Source organism: Prionailurus viverrinus, chromosome C2 (assembly GCF_022837055.1).
Source record: "Prionailurus viverrinus isolate Anna chromosome C2, UM_Priviv_1.0, whole genome shotgun sequence".
In the NCBI taxonomy this organism is placed as follows: domain Eukaryota; kingdom Metazoa; phylum Chordata; class Mammalia; order Carnivora; family Felidae; genus Prionailurus; species Prionailurus viverrinus.
The window spans coordinates 24,699,327-24,719,038 of NC_062569.1; the positions used below are offsets into that span (position 1 = coordinate 24,699,327).

Genomic DNA, 19,712 nt, shown 5'->3' on the forward strand with positions numbered 1-19,712 from the left:
GTTAAGTTAGTTACACATGTTACTGGATTATAACACAAAACTCCGTGGATTGTCTCCATTCCCACTGACCTAGCGTACTTGCCTCATGAGCACTAGAAGCGATCAGAGCAAACGTTAATTGTCACTGGCTTTTCTCTTGCAGTTTGTGCCTCCGGTGTCTGTAGGCTCCTCCCCATCAAAATGCTAAGTGAGCATTACCGCTGCAGGGGCTCACCGCTCTCCCGGGATGGGACTCAAGCCACTGCAGCACTCTCCACCAACCAGGTTAACAAGTAGGATGATGTTCTTTTGGAACAAAATTCAAAGTGCGCGGAGCACGGAATTTTAAAAAACAAAAAGAAAACCTTTAGGATTATAATTTAAACTGGTGAAAGTGAATACAGGAACCAGTGCATTAAAATACCCTAGGGACCTTTTTCTCCCGATCCTCTTTTTGAGGGGTTGGCCAATTCTTTCTGCAAAGGAGGAGACAGCAGGTATTTTAGGCTTTTAGGCTTAGGCTTAATTTCTGTCTCAACGACTCACTGCTGCTGTTGTGGTACAAAAGCAGTCACAGAAAATGTATCATGGATGTGGCTGTGCTCTAATATAACTTTGTTTTCAGACACTGAAATCTGAATTTCAAATGGTTTTAGCAAGTCATACAGGTATCATTTTTCTATCTTTTCCAGTCATTTAACATGTAAGAACCATTCTTCACTCTCAGACCATATGAAAACAGGCGGTTGCCAGTGTGGCCCACAGGCCACGGTTTCCCAACTGTGCCCTAACACGTTACAAGATGCATCCTTTGGTGATAATTGGATGAAAAGGGTTCAGGAGAACATAGCTCGATACGTTACTTGCACATTTTATCCAAGACCATGAAATAATCAAGTCCAGCTAGTATTTTTAAAAGGATAACGTATCTTATGATATATGCAAGCAAAGGAAAGATTTGGTTATGGAGAATCCTAACACTGGTCAAAGACTTCCACCGACTCATAGCAAAGACAGAGAGCTCCGTTTTAGGCAATCAACTAAACATCAGTTAAGTACCATGCTAGTACCATTTAGTTAAATCCTCAAATAGCTACATCTCTTCACAAAGATAGGTTTGTTTACTTGTTTGTTTTTGCTTTTGGCACCAGATAAGTGATTTAAAAGCGAAAATCATTTGGTGCCCATATGATGATATAAAGATGGTGTCATTCCACACGGCCATCCTGCAGTGAGGGAGTGTCACGATTTTAAAGAAAACCAGAATAATCAAAGCTGATATCAAAGAAAATACTGGAATTAAAGATTTCTGTAAGTTGCTAAAGGATTTCCTATATAAAATCTCCACATAAAAATCTAAACCATTTAGCCCTAAAGATGTGACTAATACTAAATGTAGTAGGGAAATAAATATTTGAAACTACCTAACATGTTATTTTTAAGTTAATTGGTAATTAAGCTTGTAGAGTTCAACTTAACTCTGAACACATCATATCGTCCACCCACTGAGTTTACCGTGAGAGTAGTTTTCCTATGGTTGGGAATTTAAAATGCCCCAATTAAGTTAGAAAAGACTTCAAAGCCATTGTTAGGTGCTATTTTTATTCCTGATAAATTCATGTGGTCACGAAATCAGATTTCTGATATTAAAGGTGGCTATTTCTGTGGGGTGAGTGGCATCAATTATTTTACAACAATATGGGGGAATAAAAGTGAAAAGAATGAAAAACAGGAGCTGTTAAAAGAGAATGAGTGACAGTTTCTGTAATCCCCACCGAGAGAGGCGTCCGTGTGCAGGGGGCAGTCACCACCCAGGCTCGTGCAGACTAGAGAGGTTTGGTGAGGCTCAGGGTGTGCACTCCTGCTCGTACGAAAACAAGAAGTAAGGAATCTACACTCAGGGCTGATTTTTATTTCTCTCCTGAGCATGAGGTCAAATGTACATATCAACAAAACATAGGCTTCAAATCTCATGTAGTATCCAATGTTATATATTACCCACATCTAGCTGTGGAGAAAAATCACTACCTGATTATTCAAAAGGCTGTGGAAAAACACCTTTAAAATTTTCTTTTCCAGTTCATAACTAGGGACATAAAAGGTCAGAAATGAATATACCCCTACTGCCCAAGAAAAGATGCCAGAAGGTAGTTCAAGTAAGTGTCTAGAATTGCATTTTCTCAAAAACAATTCTGAAATAGACGTTTTTTCATCTAAACTGGTTACTTCAATAGCTTCATTTTCATGGAGTTGGTTACATTCAAATTATCCCATTTCTTAGAGAGTTGTCTTCTAAAGTGTGATTGCACGTCCAAAGAGCATGTGCCCAAAACAGAGGAGCTCATCACTGCATTTACAAACAAGTCTGTGCATCACCACTAACAATTTTATACAAGTATCTGGTGTAACTTCAATCTTTTTAACTCAACTCCAAATTACACTTGCAACACTGTGCAATTACACTTGCAACTGAATTTCTAAATGGAAAAGGATATCCTGTTCTAAACTACACAAAAATGGGTGGTAATAAATCAAGTTAATCGGTGAATGGATCTCGCATTGAGAAAGTCAGGGAATGATACTGAAAACATCAAGATTCTAAACAATAAAAATCATATTATCACTGTAGTTTACATGCTTTCTAAACTTTAATCTGAAGACGGACAATGGGACACAATGAAATATTAAACAATTCATGCTTTTGATGAATCTTTGACCAAAAAAAAATACTTCTGAACAGAAACTCTCCTGTGTCCTTCCTAATTGCTAATTGTAGCCAGCACTTTGAAGCCAGCACCGGTGGCAAACTATCTCCATTTAACTGTCTGGAGAACATTCTGAAGCCCAGATGGAGCTGGACACGAGGGCAAAGGCAGCCACTTCTCCGAGGTGGAATGGAGAACCGCCACAGGATTGACTTCCCCAACTCCCCACCTGGTCAGAAACTGCCACTGTTAGGAAAACTACTTAAGTTCAACGGTGAAGATGCATTTCCTCGGTCCTCCAGTGGAGTGTGGCCCAGGAAGTGCTTGATGTTTTGAAGGGGTGCCCATACTTGGGGAGCTCCAGGGTTTCCATCTCAGGTCTCTGCAAGCTTACAGAGATGCAGATCAACACATTGGTTTCTCTTCCCAAGTAGCAGCCAGTAGCTAGCTGCAAGTAGAGGTGGCACAGCCACCTGTGTACCAACAGCAAAGGTTAGAAGTCAAGGAGAGACACAGCCGTGCGCTGGGTCCAAGGTGAGAGGATCAGAGGGTCCCCAAGCAAGGGGAGAAGCAGGCTGAATGCATCAGTGAGCTACGAAGTGCATGTTCTAGGTCAGCTAATCTTCATTTCTGTGAATCTAAAAGGATATGGAACTCAAGCTGTGTAAAGACACACAGACTATCACGTGCTGAAAGCCAATTAGGTTCTTTGTGTCTTTGATCATTGCTTTTCTGGTTAAAAAGGATTTCCACAAAAGAGGACAATCACACCCACAAAACTAGATGTAGAGATGATACCATTCTGTGGACACTACAAAAATAATTCCAAGCTTTAAGATGTCAAGCAGATTCTGGACACTGTAAAAACATTTTTTTTTAAGAGCTGTATGTTATTAATAGTGTTTGATGGATGTTTTACTAGCAAATCAAAAATTCTGATTCTGGAAAACTTCAATTGCTAGAGGAATACATGACATACATGTCCTTAAAGTTATTTTTCTCTTCTTTTTCTCGCTTCACAATATTAGGCTTAACATAACTTCATTAATCCAAACACCAAACGGATGCTACCAAGATGCTCTAAGAAGAATGTTATTGGCTTATAGCCAATAGCAAAGGTCACAGAGAACAATCTGGCTCTGTTTCTCTTGATGATCACAATCCCTTTAGCTAACAGGGTTCTTAAACTTGTCACATCATAATTCTAACTCTACCTTCTGGCTCCTTTCCGGGTCTTTCTCTAGCTGGTATTTCAGGACCGTCTTTATAGCAATCCAGAAGATGTGCTGCAGCGGGGAGGGAAGCAGTGGGGAGGGAATGCTGATATCTGGGGGGGGGGGGGGGGCGCGGGGCTGCAGCAGGAACATAGGTGTTATGGGGAGAGCATAAAGTTATTTTTTCCCCACATGTATGGTCATATTTTATAAACCATTTTGTGGTTGGTGGCGCCTGGATGGAAGGAAGAAAGGAGCAGTGAAGGAGAAGTGTCTCTTGAAGTCCTGAGTGACTGGAGGGAGCTATGAGATCCCTCCATGGCAAGAACCAGCCTTAAGGTGAATGGGGGTGAGGGAGAGGATGGCAAGCTTTAGAATGATGTTCTTTAGGGGCGCCTAGGTGGCTCAATCAGTTAAGCATCCTACTCTTGGTTTTGGCTCAGGTCATGGTCTCACAGTTCGAGAGTTTGAGCCCCACAGCGGGTTCCACGCTGACCATGCAGAGCCTGCTTGGGATTCTCTCCCACCTTCTCCCTCTCTGCCCCTCCCATGCTCTCTCTGTCTCAAAATAAAGAAAGAAAGAAAGAAAGAAAGAAAGAAAGAAAGAAAGAAAGAAAGAAAGAAAGAAAGAAAGAAAGAAAAAAGAATGATTCTTTAGTAAGAATACAGAAAGAACCCTTTTACAACCCACCCCCCTCCAGGCAACAAGTGGCCACTTTGTAGAGAAGCAGCAGGAAAGAAAGTGTGAGAGACTGAGCATTTATAGTCCAAAGTAGATGATTAAATCAATACAATGGATCAAGTTTACTAAGTGAATGAAAACTGAGGAATACCCACCTCCTTCCTGAAAGAGACAGGAAAGGTACATTTTTCTTTGCTACCTGAGTTGAGTGTGAAGTTTGCACTTATCTGCCACAGAGGCATAAGGTCATGTGAAGATGAACTGGCCACAGAAGTGAGAAGACCACAGTGCTACCTGCTCTGCTCAATGAACATTTACTTGCTCAAAGTCTAGTGGAAACAAAACATTTACTAAATAAATTAGGATAAGGAAACTAAATGCTTCCTCACAGTTTCGAAAAGTCACCAGTATACATCCTGACTGAGCAAAAGCACGGTGTATATTATTTACAGAGCAAGGAACGCTGTTTTACATATGTGTACAGTCCTTTTATTTTTTTTAATTTCCTGGAAGGGTTCTTGACAGAAAGAAGAACTTAGCCAACAACGCAAGGAGGCACCTTTACCCAATGCAGAAACCTGAAATGCTTCTGGTCAAGGCGAGACAATATTAAAAATAAACTTTGAAGAAATTACATAAGAGCAAACTCTAAAATGCAATGTGGAATTTGATGGGAACAGGTAATTCCTCTGTTCTTGGATAGGAAAAAAAAATCACAATACTTCAATGATCTTAGTTTTATCAAAAATGTAGTAGTGTTCTCTTACATAAAGCATGGTTTAGAATGAAGTTCCCTAACTTTTCTGGAGCTTTAGGTTTCAGATTCAGTGAAATTAAGTGTTTGCAAAATAAGCAGTCTAGCTCTGCCCCTTTAAAAAGCAAAAGAAAGGCTCTAAACAGAGAAGTAAAACAGCAGAGACCCACCAAATACATGGCCCCAAACCACGGCACAGCTCCCCTGGTGGCCTTCCTTCAAACGAAATCTACCCAAGAACTGCAGTGATTTCAAGAGCAGGCTCCCATTTCTCATTTGCCAATATGGTTAGACAGCTCCAACCATATTACTCTTTCCTAGCTTACTTCGAAATTTTAAATCAGACTGCTGGTACATCACATGCTACAGTGCTTGCTTAATACCGTTTATCATTTCTTGCCTGAAGACACCATCTGACAACACGTTGGACTCCATTAAGGTTTTCATGTCTGTCCTCCCAGAGAGTTCAGAGCTGGGTATCAGATTTCGTTGATAAAAATTGCTATACAATGAAGTCTCTCTTTCAAAGGTACTGTCAGCCCTTAAAATGCTATTCTTGTGTGTGCGTGTGTGTGTGTGTGTGCGTGTGTGCGCGCACACACACGTAAGAATACTTCTGAATATGTGCTTCTCAGTTTCTGTGGAGACATGTAAGACTAGAAAACTGATCAGAAATAGTCTATAGTCACCACTGTGTGCACACCCTGAAGCCCCATCTTCCAAAAGTTTCCCAATCTCCCTGCACCTGATTACTGAGTGGCAGCCCGCTGTATCTGATCTCATCACATGTGTGATGTTGTCACCACACTGTGTCTTTAACATTCCTTCTTCCTTCTATCCGCTTGGCAGCATGAACCATTTTGGAGTAGCTCAGCTGTATGGTTTTGATGACTCCACAGAAACTGCTTTTGGACACATCACTGGCTGGACCTCCCCTGTCACTGAATTAGACTATAGCCTTTGGGTTTCTGATCTTCCCTCTACAGGATATACCCACCTTTCCTACACACACATATACACACATACCTACACACACACATCTAAGCTCAGTCTTATCCCAAAGCATAATATTCCATTGGGTCTTTTTTCTATAGTTACAAAAGTTGGAAAGGTTGACACCTTCAATTAAAAGAAGCTTTTGATGTTAAGTTCTGAGGCAGTAGAGTGATAAAGTGAGCCACAAAGGAGATGGGATCAATAGCAGCCTTATTACAGCTCATCTCTGGCTCGGTCCAGATGGGCCGACTCCATTAATTATGAAGTGTGATTTATCTCTTCACTGCATTAAGCAGTGGTAATACAAAATATGTGAAATCATACCAACAAGATAAAGCAGAGTGCTCCTGATGTTGGATGCTAATTGCTAACATGTCATTTCACATGTTTTATTTAAAGAAACTGTTTTTTTTTTAAAGAAATACTTAAAGTAATGAGTTAGAAGGGACTCTTCAGTAATTTATACAAAAACACTCAGAGAGCAAATAATATCCTCCTAGACAGAGCATGGGGTTCCTCCCGTTTAACACTAAAAAAACCCAGTATTGTCTACTGGATAAATGGATTCCTCAGAGTATGCTTTCTTAATTAAACGTGAAAGCAATTAAAGATTTTTGTGAAGCTGCAAAAGATTGAAACAGACAAATTTTAAATAGAAAGTCGATACAAAGGTACTGCAATGGTAAGAATGAATTTCTAGATAATCTCTGAATAGACAGGGGCTGCCCAAGTGCCCACTGCTGTGCATCTGAACAGCCCTACTGCCTGGAACAGAATCAGCCATAATTTTTTTGTACTTTTTCTTCTTTTCATTGCCTATAACTTCGTCTTCAATTTAACTACAATGACCGAAATGTATTCCATATTCCGTATTAGAAAACCATAGCTTGAAAAATCAAGGAAACACGTTTTTTCTTAAAAAAGTTGTACTAAAAAAAAAAAAAGTTGTACTAAGAACCCCTTAATGCGAGAGCCATCTTCTTTACAAATTTTAGATGAACAACACGTTTCTGTTGACTAGTGGCATGATGCTGTGTGGCTAATGCCAGTCTCTAGTTTTAGGACCTTGACTCTTTGAGATAACTCACGCAAGGGGGAATCACGTAGTACTTATCTTTCAGTGTCTGGCTTATTCTACCTTGAATACTATCCCCAAAGCCCAGTGGAAAAAAACATTTAAGGAGAACTTTCTTTTTATGGAACACTGCCAATGTTTTCTTTCTAAAGAGGGAAGGCGTTGATGCCTTGGTCTCTATATTTTAGGACAGATCTCACAAAAATTTAGAAACTTCTAGCCTGAAATCTGAAACTAATAAAAAAACAGAGCTAGAGAGCAGAATGATGACTTTCCTCAATATTAAAAGGGTGGTAAAAATCACTTTCATTTAAAACAACTATGAGTTACATCACTGATATCAGTGGGAGGGGAAGGTTGAGCCTTGAAATGCCAGTACAGATATAATCTTAAGAGCACGATATATCATAAAGAATATCCAGGCATTCACTAGAATGTCTTAAACTCAGGTTACAAAATCCTTATTTTCTCCCACCAGGCTTTTTTTTTTAAAGTTTATCTATCTACCTACCTACCTACCTACCTATCTGAGAGACAGAGTGCAAGTGCATCAATAGGGGAGGGGTGGGGAGAGAGAGAGAGAGAGAGAGAGAGAGAGAGAGAGAGAGAGAGAGAGAATTCCAAGCAGTTTCCACACTGTTAGCTCAGAGTCTGACACCGGGCTTAATTCCGCAACCATGGGATAATGACCTGAGCTGAAATCAGGAGTTGGACACTTAACTGAGTGAGCCATGCAGACGTCCCGAACAGCTTTTAATTACATGAGAGAACAAGCTCAATCTTGACATTTAATTGTGAAGACTGAATGCGTTCAAGTTCATTTACATAAATTTGAAGTAAAATATTTAAATGTTTTGTTTTCTGAAGTAATAATATAACAGATATGTTCAGATACCTATAGCCAGATTTCTTTGAGCGGAACTTGATCTAACTATTGAAATAGTCTTCCTTAATTTAAGCTCATTGAATCTCCCTTTTACTATACACCGAAGTATGAAATATGAATTATTTTCCATCTTCACGAGGAACAGGAATCAGGAACGAGTTACCTCTTACTTTGAGAGCCCCACATGAACAACTTTGGATTATTATTATCGAAGATATCTGGGCTTTATCTGTATATTGATCGCTCATCTACATACCACACATGGCTAATTTTCCTGATCTGGATTGCAGAAAAAAAATGGATAAAGACACTCTTCGGGCTCTAAACCTAGTTCTGCCATTAATTTGATGTGCCACAGGGTTTCCATTTAATTATCTGTAAAATGAAGGCACTCATCATGTGTTCTCTGAGCTGTCTTTTGCTCTAACCCTCTTATAGTCTATAATACCCAAGTCTGAGCTTGGCCCTGTACTGCTGCTCAGAAATGTGCAGGAATGACCACAGTCCAAACGTTAATTTCCCAGATGTGCTTCCACATTTCTGAGCATGTTTCACTCTGTGAACTCAGCTTTCAACAGCCTACTTTTTATCATCTCTACCTGTTGAAATGTGACTCATTCTTAAAGGTCTAGCTCAAAGGCCAATATTTCTCTGAAGTTTTCCTAATCCCTATACCTGAAACTGACCATTCTTGCCCACAACTATCCAAATAATTTGTTTACATATTTAAAAATATCTATTAGGTATCATTTTACCCTCTATGGATACACTTCATCTCTTCTATTAAATTATAAACATCTCAAGGGAAGAAAAGGCTTATTTGTCTGACAACACACGGACATTCCCACTCTCCACACCAGTCCAGTCCCTATTTTCAACAACCCCCACCCCTGATCTGCCTAGTCTAAGAAGGTATCTGTACTTCTCTTCTTCCTCTACTCCTGAATGGCTTTGACATCTGCTTTGACTCATGAATGGCTTTGACCCAGGGTTAAACGTCATCATTTCCAGGACCCAAGAAGTTACCACAAATAGGGCAAAAACACAATTTGGGCAGATTTAAAAACCCATTTGTTGGTGGTAATCACAGGAGCCATTAGGACAATCCAGGGGCTATGGAGAGGGTGACCATACAACTAATTACCTAAACAAAGACACTTCTAAGAGTTAAAAGGAAAATTAGTAATAATGATTCTGGGATAACAGGTGTATCAGCAGGAAAGCCAAGACGTGTGGCCACCCTACACCTGGGCATTCTTTTCTAGCCTCCAGAGTGGCTTATACGTTGTTCACATTTCCATGGCCAATTCCTTCTCTGCATTCTCCTTTTTCACAAAGCAACTGGCGTATTTCTGATATACTGGTTTATTAATAGGAGTTTAGACACTGAAAAGTAATCACAGCCGTGATACCATAAATAAATATCTGTACACTCAAGACAGGCCACGTCATAGCCCTGCCCTTACCAGAGGGCAGGCTTCAGCAGTGTAGACTGGCAATGACATAGGACTTTTGGAGGGGATTTCTCACACTATTTTTACTTCTCACCTGGAGGCTTCAAAGTATAAACGGGAAGTCAATGAAATGAAATAAGATCTTATTCCCAAGGTTAATTTTGGGTAAATCTCAATATAACATTACAAAAATAAAGAGCTATATTTAAAGTTATAGGCTGTCCAAGGCCTTAGTACACTTCCCATTGATATTCTTTTATCTACCTTTAGTCCATTAATTGCCACAAGCTGAGAAACCATTAAGTTACTTATAAAAGGACTAAAAAACATTACAAGAGTTATTGTTATAGCAATATTACAGTTTTTAAAATTCAAATTATAATAATCTGAACTTAATTTTAAATATTTTATAGCGTAGCTTTTCAGATGGGAGTTAAAACAGAACAAATCAATAGAGCCAGGGGTATAATACAGCAGAGCTATTTCAATTAAACATTATGTAAGAGTAATTTCACAATTTAAAAACTTTCAACAAGCTAAAACATTCTGTCTTATCACTTCCGCAACCACACTACTGTAAAGTTATGTGCAGACAAGAGTTACGCAATAAGAGTTATCATTTACAAGCCCAGGAAGAGGAAGGGGCAGGGAACCAAGTACACTGAGTGATTCCTGTGCCAAATACTGTGACAGGTGCTGTGAGGTTGTCTGCGTCCATAAGCCTCTTGACCATGAACCCTGAGAACCTCCTGCTCAGGGTCGGCACTCAGCCCCTGGACTAGGTCCTGGGACCTAACCCATGTTCCGTCCACCCTGTTATCACCTACGTGGGGTACCACCACCCCAACTCTCAGGAAGTCCCTGTTAAAAAGGTTACCATGAAGAAATGTCACTGTATGACTGCCACAGAGATCAGGGTCTAAGTCATGTTAGATTTTGGTGAACAAAATAGGTCTACAAAATGTCTGACAGTTTTATTTGTTGCTTCAGGTTAAGAAGCATTTACATACATCAGCTACTTCTTCTGGCCCCTCCTCATGAAACTTGAGGAGGTGGGAACTAATTAGGTGGCCTCGGTCACAGCATGAAAGAGCTCTTCAAACTTTCCCATTTTTACCTCTTCTTTTTTTTTTTTTTTTTTTTTGGCCACAAAGGATCACAGCATAAGCTTCTTGTTTCGCTCCCGAGCTGCCTCCTACCTTCTAGTTGACTGCACGGCTCCCTGAGGACAAGGGAGATTCATGTTCATTCTTGTGACTCCTGGGACACCCAACACAGTGCTCTCCCCAGGGTTTAGATGCATTTGCCCCTGGCCTTCGTCCTTTCTTCAGGTTGACTGCACTCTCTGTAGTTTGCTTGCAGTGACCACTGTTCGGCCCTTTATATCTCTTACACTACCATGAACTCTAAGCTAGAAATAGTAGGGACTAATTCGCATTGCAGCTACTGCACAGGAATCTAGGAAAAAGCTCACAAATCACCTTTTTAAGGTAATGAACTGATAAGCTGTTTTAAAATATTGTGTTCTACTGACTTGTACCTCCAGATCTTATTTACCTGAAGACTCGAGTGAATACGGTCAAGAAGTGAAGAAGATCAAGAGCAAAAGGTATTTCAAACGTTTGTTTTTAGAAACAGTATGCCATGGTCAAGTCGATTTGTGAAACGGGGCATACTGTATCTATCGTCCTCTTGGGGACTCACTGTGTTAGCAAATAAAAGGCCCCAAGAAGTCCTGCAGTAAAGACACAGGATTAATTTTGTTCAAAGCAGTATTTCCCCAAATTATTTCACCATGGAACCCTTTCTCCCATGTGACATTTACTCATGTCCTAAGAAACCAAGGTTTCTCTGAACACACTGTGGGAAATGCTGACCTAACGTGTTGTCTCTTTCCTTTGAATTGTAGAGATCCCTCCAAACTAAAGCTTTTAGATCAATTTACAGAACCGTCAAAAATATTTCTGTTAGGGTTTATGATGCAAATCCCATTTCTTTTTTTTTTTAATTTTTTTTTCAACGTTTTTATTTATTTTTGGACAGAGAGAGACAGAGCATGAACGGGGGAGGGGCAGAGAGAGAGGGAAACACAGAATCGGAAACAGGCTCCAGGCTCTGAGTCATCAGCCCAGAGCCTGACGCGGGGCTCGAACTCACAGACCGTGAGATCGTGACCTGGCTGAAGTCGGGCGCTTAACCGACTGCGCCACCCAGGCGCCCCCAAATCCCATTTCATCTTTAACACAGCAGGCTACATCAGATGAAGCCTAGGGTTCTGTGGTCTTAGCTCATGCATTTCATGTGGAGGATGTAGTGGGTGTGGCCTCTTACCTCTGAGCACCCTGAGGAGCAAAGGCTGACAGCCTGGCCAATGTGGGAGAGGGCTGCCCAACAGCACCAAACCTCACAGACTGTAAGAGCAACAGCCAGCACTCATGAGTTCTGACAGCCTCCACTACGTTGTGAGCGTGAAACAGTGCTGTTCACCCACTAATTCTCCCTTAGAGCTATGCAAAGCCGAAAAACACAATAAGAGCAGGATGTGATTATGAAAATGCAAGATCTATGTAAACACAAAAATGTAATATTCTAGCTATCCTGAGGATACCTCATTAACGTTAAGTTGATTACAAATTACAGGTATCTCAGAGAAGCTGCTGTAAGGAAGGAAAGCATCAAACATTATAATCATGTGATGGAAGAAATTGCCCCTAATGGTGTTTAAAACTTATTTTAGAAAAAAATTAAACTTCTCACTTTTACCAGTCTCAAAAATGAAAACAAAACAAAACTGAGCAAATTTTCTCTGATTGCAGAGAAATACGAAAAAAAAATTCTTTGCTATGTATGTGTAGAAAATAGTGTATGCTTTAGAAATCAATTCAGATATATTCTTGAAAAGCTAACGACTATTTAATCCAACTGAGAGAAGTATTTCTGAATCCTGCTTTCTACAACAACAACAAAAGAGTAAGCTCTTTCATATACAGCGAAGTCAGAGGAATAATTTTTCCAACAGAGGCACATGAAGCATGAGATAGGAAAGCACATCTTAACAAGAGCGCCTAAGTATGTCTGGTATATCGTCTGTCTTAAGATGTCTCTCTCACTCGGGCTCCATAAAAGTACAAACAACAACTCACCATGTCGTAAGTTGTTACAATCTTCTTTAGAACCTCAGGCACGATTCCCTGCAACTCCATCGTGGGATACTGCTCGCTAAGATTCAGGACCACGAGGGGTGTGTTATCAGCTCCCAGAAAGCGGGGAGATACCGCCAACATGCACTGCATGAGATTGGCCACAGAGGAGAGGCCACACAGCTCTTTGAATGACACCACTGCATTCTGTTAAGAGGAAAGAAAGGAGGCACTTTGTAATTAACCAGAGGCCTTAATTTCTCACGGATATTTTACTTGATATACTTGATTATATTTGAACTGCCTGATACAATGGTTATTAACAATGTTATGACAGAATTAGCTAATGATTATTTTATTCCAGGAAAAATTGGCTATTTTCCAAAGTAAATACAGTTATAGACATTTGCAATACCAATTTATCAGAAGTAAAATTCTTCTGAAGGGTAAAGCCTCTTTTCCGATCAAAGTTCACAGTGGTGCTAAGGCTGGTATGCAATCATGAGCAAACAAAAAGAATGGCTTCTGTACTCAAAAGAGGTAAAGAAAAAAAAATCAGGTTTAAAGTAAGTGTCAAATATGTTAGCCATCAGAAAGGGAAAGGGGTATTTGTGAGACAGAAACTTGAATGTCTCTCATCTGGTTATGCCGGCTCCAAATCTAAAGGAATTTTTTTTTTTGGGGGGGTGCGGTTTAAACAACAAATTTATTATCTCACTTATGGAGGCTAGAAGTCCAAGATCAAGGTTTTGATATGGTCTGTTCCTCTGAGAGCATAAGAAAGTCTGCTCTATCTCTGCTTCTTAGCTTTGAAAGTCATATAAAGATGAAGGCAGTGATCTGCCAGCCAAGAGATGCCAAAGATGGCCAGTAAACCACCAGAAAATTGAAAGGAATTGTGAGGGCACTGCAGTTTACTGGGGAGGCCTGCCCACCGGGAGACCGTCCCTATTAGTGTGCCCACTGATTTCAAGGTTTCTCCCTCTCTCTTTTTGCTAATCACCAGAGGTATGCCATTAAAATATCCGTTAAAGAAAACCTCTTGAGAGTGTAAAACACCATAAGCTGGCATTCTTTGAGCACTTACCAAGTGCGAAGCTACAGTAGGCATACTTACTACGTACCACCTCCTCTAATTCTCTCAAAGAGCCACGCAGTGGGTGAAGAAACTGAGTCTCGGCTGTAACCTCTCTCTGTTATTTCTCTAAGGACACACAGCTGGTAAGTGAAGGAGTCAAGATTTTGCCCGAATCTGCCGATGTTGAGACCTATGCTTTTAATCACTATGCTATAACAGCAGGTACATCCTAACCAGAATAGGAGTTATTCCAGACACACATGGGGTCCCTATCTGGGCATGGCGGCCAGAGGGGAGGAGTCCGGGCCTTCCAAGTCCTGTGCCTTCTGCTCTCAGATACCCCAGTCTTAGAAACGAGGAGCACTTTGCTTTAGATTTAAACATTTTCCATTTTCTTCTTATTAGTAGCTCTTTAAACATGGACATCAAACTCAATGTCATTTTGCTCAAAATCACCTGTATGTCGACTGCTTGTGACAATAAACCACGGCTGTGATATCGACAGCAGGGTCTCCCAATAACTCCATCACCCCTTCCTGTTTTATTTTCTTCACAGCCCTTGCTTGTGTCTGCAACTGACCTATGTGCTCATTCACCTACCTGCTCACGGTCTGATTCCCTCCCCCACTGCCCACTCCCAACTAAAGGGACCGCTTGTTCACAGCTGCGTCCTCATGGCCCAGACTGCATGCCTGGCAGGTGCTCGTTAAACCCCGCCACCGACTGCCCTGTTGGGGTCAGTGCAGACACGCAGCTCTGGAAACAGGATGTTCGAGCTCTGGAGAATCTTCACGGGAAGGCTCTGTCACACACACAACAGCAGCCCTGTGGCAGGGGACCGTGTGGCTTGCTCAGAGCTGAGGGTTTACCAAACCATTTTCACCCTGAGAAACAGGGAAAAGCCCTTTGGATTTCTGTTATGCTTTTACTTGGAGACAAAGAGAATAAAATTTCTCCATTGTGGTAAGGTCTTTTTAGTAATGAGGTATCTATAACATCAGTACAGGGTTGAAATCTGAATATTCTGAATCAGGTTTACTTGCTGCTGGCATTCTTCTCATAATGGTTATATATATATATATGTGTATATATATATATATATATATAAAATGTTATATATATAATATAATATATGTGTATATATATATATATAATGTATCAGTTGATTTTATATATATATGTGTATATATATATATATACACACATATATATATAAAATCAACTGATACATTATATATATATATACACATATATATCGCACATATATATAATACAAACACATGCCGAGCAGCTACCACAGATGTGGTCTCTCACACACTGGGCCGGGTTAGGGCCACTTAGCTCTGTGAGGCAGGCCTTAGTATATTGCTGGACATGTGGACGATCCTTAATTACACATTAATTCCTGATTGCTTTTAGTGATTATACAGTTTAGAGGTAATTATTATCTTACACTTCTAATAAATATAGATGCCACATGTCTTTTACTTAAACAATTAAATAGCTGTCCTCTAAAATCAAGAGGAGGATCAAAACACAAATGCAATGGCTCACTTAAGGGCTTGCTATTTTCCTAGTACTGTAGCTCCAGAAGAAAGGACTGGAACCTGTCCCTTTTATTTTGGTAAGTCCTCAAAGTGTGCTCCAGCTAAAGATAATAAAGATTATTTATTCAGAAAAACCAGAGATTCCCATGTACATTCTTAGAAAAAAAAATGGGGATCCGTTAAGCAGACAAGGATTAACAAGACTAGGATTAACAAGGACTAGGATATGGTTATGTGAGACAGAAAATTTATTTTAATATTAATAACATTTCATTTCATTTCAATAAAAATTGATTCTAATGCATTATCAATATTTTCGATACCAACTACAGTTTTGGAAACTTAAATGATAAAAAAATGAGACTAGTGGTAAATGGTCTAATAACGAATTAGAATTTACAAATTATTTAAAATCAAACACAGTATTATAAAAACAAACCCTTCCAAAGCCTTCACTGTGAAGAAAAGCCGTTGAGTAAATACTTAACCACAAGAACGTACCTGCATGTTCTCTCTCAGATCTGTGGCATCCCGTATAGGGGGCTGGGCATTCTTGAACACCTCATCTACAGTTTTAATCCACAATGTTCTTAAAGATGCATATTCCCTGGATTTCTTCCCTTTTCTCACAGAAAGGCCCCTTTTATGTGGTTTCCCTCCTCCTCTTCGGTTAGTAATGGCCACGTGGACAAACAAAGAAGCGTGTGCTAGGACCTCTCCAGTCAGTGACTGCAAGGGGACATGGCGGTAGCCTGTCTGTAAACATTCAAAGGGGATTGTGTACTGACCAATGAACTCATCCCCAATGTAGTCATCATCTAGTACAACAAAGCGCACCATGGCCAGTTCAGGGAGGTTGATTTGAAATTCAAAGCTTTCATCAAAAATGGGAGCATCCCCATTCTGGTGCACTGTTTTTGTCCTTTGTTCCGCACAGTCGGCAGGGATTCCGTGAATTTCAACATAGACGTAAGGATCCACTACATCACCTTTGGCACCTGATCCTTTGGGTTTGGGAAAGTTCTGCCCGCTAATGATTTTAATGTGAAGAAGCTGAGGTGAAACCCCGGGGACGGAGTCCTTTGTGTTGGCACTGAAGAAAGACACTTCCTCCCTCATGATGGCCGGCCGAAGGACATAGCCGCAGTTCCCATTCTGCCTGAACCAGCCAATATTCAGGTCCATCATCAGGCCTGGGGTCTGAAAGTTCATGGCTACGATCTGACAACCACACTTCCAAAAGTCTTGAGGGTTCATGTTACTGGAGTCAATTCTCATGGGGCTGGGGAAAACCCTAGCAAGGAAACGTTTGTTGTAATTTACAAAGTCCCCTGGATTCTCATTGGCATATTTGCTGGCAAGCACTTCGTTAAATGAACACACTTCCCAGTACTTCTGAACCTGAAATGACACCTGAAATTCTTTGAACTGAACCGACTTGCAGATGCTCACCAGTTCAGACAGTTCTTTACATAGCTGAAATCGCTTCACAGGCACATTGTTGGGCTGCTCCACGTTCTCCTTTCCCATCCTCTGAGACATTTCTGCTCCCTCATCTTCATCAGTAACATCCCCTTCTACGCCTGAGCAATTTGAGGACAGCTTCTTGGCTTTAATTAGTATCCTCCCCTTCAGGACATCTGGGGATGGCAGATAAGATTCCTCCACATTGGGTGATGTTGTATAGAGCTTGTCTCCTAAAATTTTCTTCATGTGCTGAACCATTACCTTCTGCTGTTTAATAGAACAGTGATTTTCTAAACATAAGATAAGAGGATACTCTGAAGCAAAGAATGCGTACTTGTTAATAATATCAATGACACTGCGGAAGACTATTTGAGAGGTCATGGTGTGGCCCGTGTAAATTACAGGTTCATTATCTGGCCCATCCCATACATCTAACTCAACACTCCGACAACCCATTTTAAGAGCTCGGATGTATCCCGTGATATCAGAGGGACCTCGGAACTGATCCTCTATTAAGTATGTATTATGAGATGAGTTTATAAAGTAATGAGACAAAGGTTGCTTCATATCTTGACAGACCTTCTTATGTTCCGGATCAAATATATAACAGTCAGGTGACATAAGGTAGTTAGTGAACCCATCTATGGAAAGCCAGCCCTTTTCCTTACCTTCTTTGGATGGCTCATATTTGTGAATAATCTCAAGGCTAATTTCCTCATTTATATGTGCCACACCCTGCTCTGCCTCAAGAAACATCATAAGGTCCTTGGTATCAAGAAATTCTTTATTGCTTGAAAACTGAACTAAAAGGAAATAAATTTCAGGTCTGGTACAAAGCTCATGGAAAACCTCAACAAATTCTTCCTTTGTGACTTCAGTACCAGCTTTGTCCTTGGATTTGTGCAATTCTTTGAACTTGAGCTCAATTTTGCTAGTTTTTAAACCGGGATTGAGGTTTCTGATGCACTGCACAGCATTACACAGAGTTATATGTCCAAGGTCTTCTACATCAATTTCACTAAACATGTGTGAAACCCAAGAAGTCCTCATGTTGTCTTGGCTACTTTCTAACATATCAAGTGTATGTTTTCCATAAGAAATTAGGTACCGCAGTCCCGTAACCCAGATGTTCGCAACATCTGCAGAGTTGGCAACCAAATCAAGTGACTCATAATTCTCTCCGTATATGACTGAAAATGCGCAGTCTTCAGATATCTGGTCAGAAATGCCATTGCTGCGGAATATGTCTGTATTTTTTCCCGTCCTCACTTCCTTAATGGATTTAATGTCAATCTTGGCTTTCTCAGAATCCTTCTTAGATGGCTCCCACCTCAGGCTCTGCATGTCGGCATCCAGTAAAAAATACCTGTGGTAAATCCTGGAGTTGGAGCGAACCTTTTTGAGTTCTGAACCCTCAACCATCGAATTGATGCAATCACTTGCACTGCTGATCTTCTTCTCTGTTGGCATGCTACTAAACGAGACTGTCTTCTTCCGTTCTCTTTTCTGTTTTGTACCATCCTGGGAGAAAAAAATAGTGTATAAGAATAACATAAACACAGGCATCTATGTTCAAGACTAGGAATAAAAATTAAATTTTTTAGGGGCTCCTGGGTGGCTCAGCTGGTTAACTGTCCAACTCCTGATCTTGGCTCCGGGCATGAGCTCATGGTTCATGAGACTGAGCCCTGCGCTGGGCTCTGTGCTGATAGCGCTGGGCTCTGTGCTGATAGCACTGAGCCTGCTTAGGCTTCTCTCTCTACTCTATCTCTGCCCCTCCCCCCCCCCTTTCCCGACACACACGCATGCTCTCACTCTCTGTCTCTCTCTAAATAAATAAACATTTAAAAAAATTAAATTTCTTCAAGAAAATCATTCTGTTAAGATTTCCTATTGAATGTTCTGTGATAAATGATACTCAATCACTTACAGAGCTGAGAAGGGGCCCTGGAGTTTACAGCCTAATATAAACAAGTAAAAAAAAAAATCATTATTGAATAATTGCAGTCCGTGGGTGTCAAAAAACACAATTTCAATAATACACAATGAAATCCTGTACAGAGAGCTGGCTACATAATTTTCAGAGCTCAGGGAAAAATGAAAATGCAGGACTCCTTGTCCAAAATCGTTAAGAATTTTAAGGTGACAGAAGAGCATTAAGCCAAAGTGCAGGACCCTTCTGAGTGTGGGGCCTGCACAACCGCACCGGTCATATACCCACAAAGCAGGCTCTGCGTGTGTGCACATCTCCCATACTCGTGTTTCTCAAAGGGCTGTCACCACACCACTTGCCTCACAACCACCCGGGTTGCTGATTAGAAAGCAGATCCCTAGGCTCAGGGAATCAGATCTCCAAGGGTTAGTGCCCAGGAATTTGCATCGTAGGTAACACTCTGGGTGATGGGGATGCATGCTAACGTTTGAACACCACTTCCTGACCACTTGTACACACTAAGATGTCTAGACATTTCTGGAAACTATATATGCCAAAAGACCAGACAGAGCTAAGTAGTGACCACTAAATTGTGTGTTAAGTGAGTAGACACTGAAATCCCAGCAGAGATTCCTGGCTCATCAGAGTCTCCTATTAGATTAGTCACGGTTCTAAAGACTTCAGATAGGTATGGTTTTACTGTTGTGGGGGTAATGAATCTGCGTCGGAGGCCTAGATTATAGCTGAGGGTGCTTCTAAATTCTAGAGTTGGGTTTACTAAAGCCTACTAGCATGCACCAGG

General features: G+C 40.7%; 1 protein-coding gene across 4 annotated transcripts in view; it reads right to left on the reverse strand.

Moving 5' to 3' along the window:
* PLCL2 (phospholipase C like 2) overlaps nt 1-19,712 on the reverse strand; it is a 191,772-nt gene that overhangs the window by 56,339 nt on the left and 115,721 nt on the right. For all 4 annotated transcript variants that reach the window (XM_047875043.1, XM_047875046.1, XM_047875044.1 and 1 more), the window contains exons 2-3: nt 16,012-18,498; nt 12,889-13,092 (exon numbers count right to left, since the gene is read on the reverse strand). In XM_047875043.1, the coding sequence (XP_047730999.1) occupies nt 12,889-13,092; nt 16,012-18,498 (2,691 nt within the window). The remainder of the gene's footprint in view (nt 1-12,888; nt 13,093-16,011; nt 18,499-19,712) is intronic.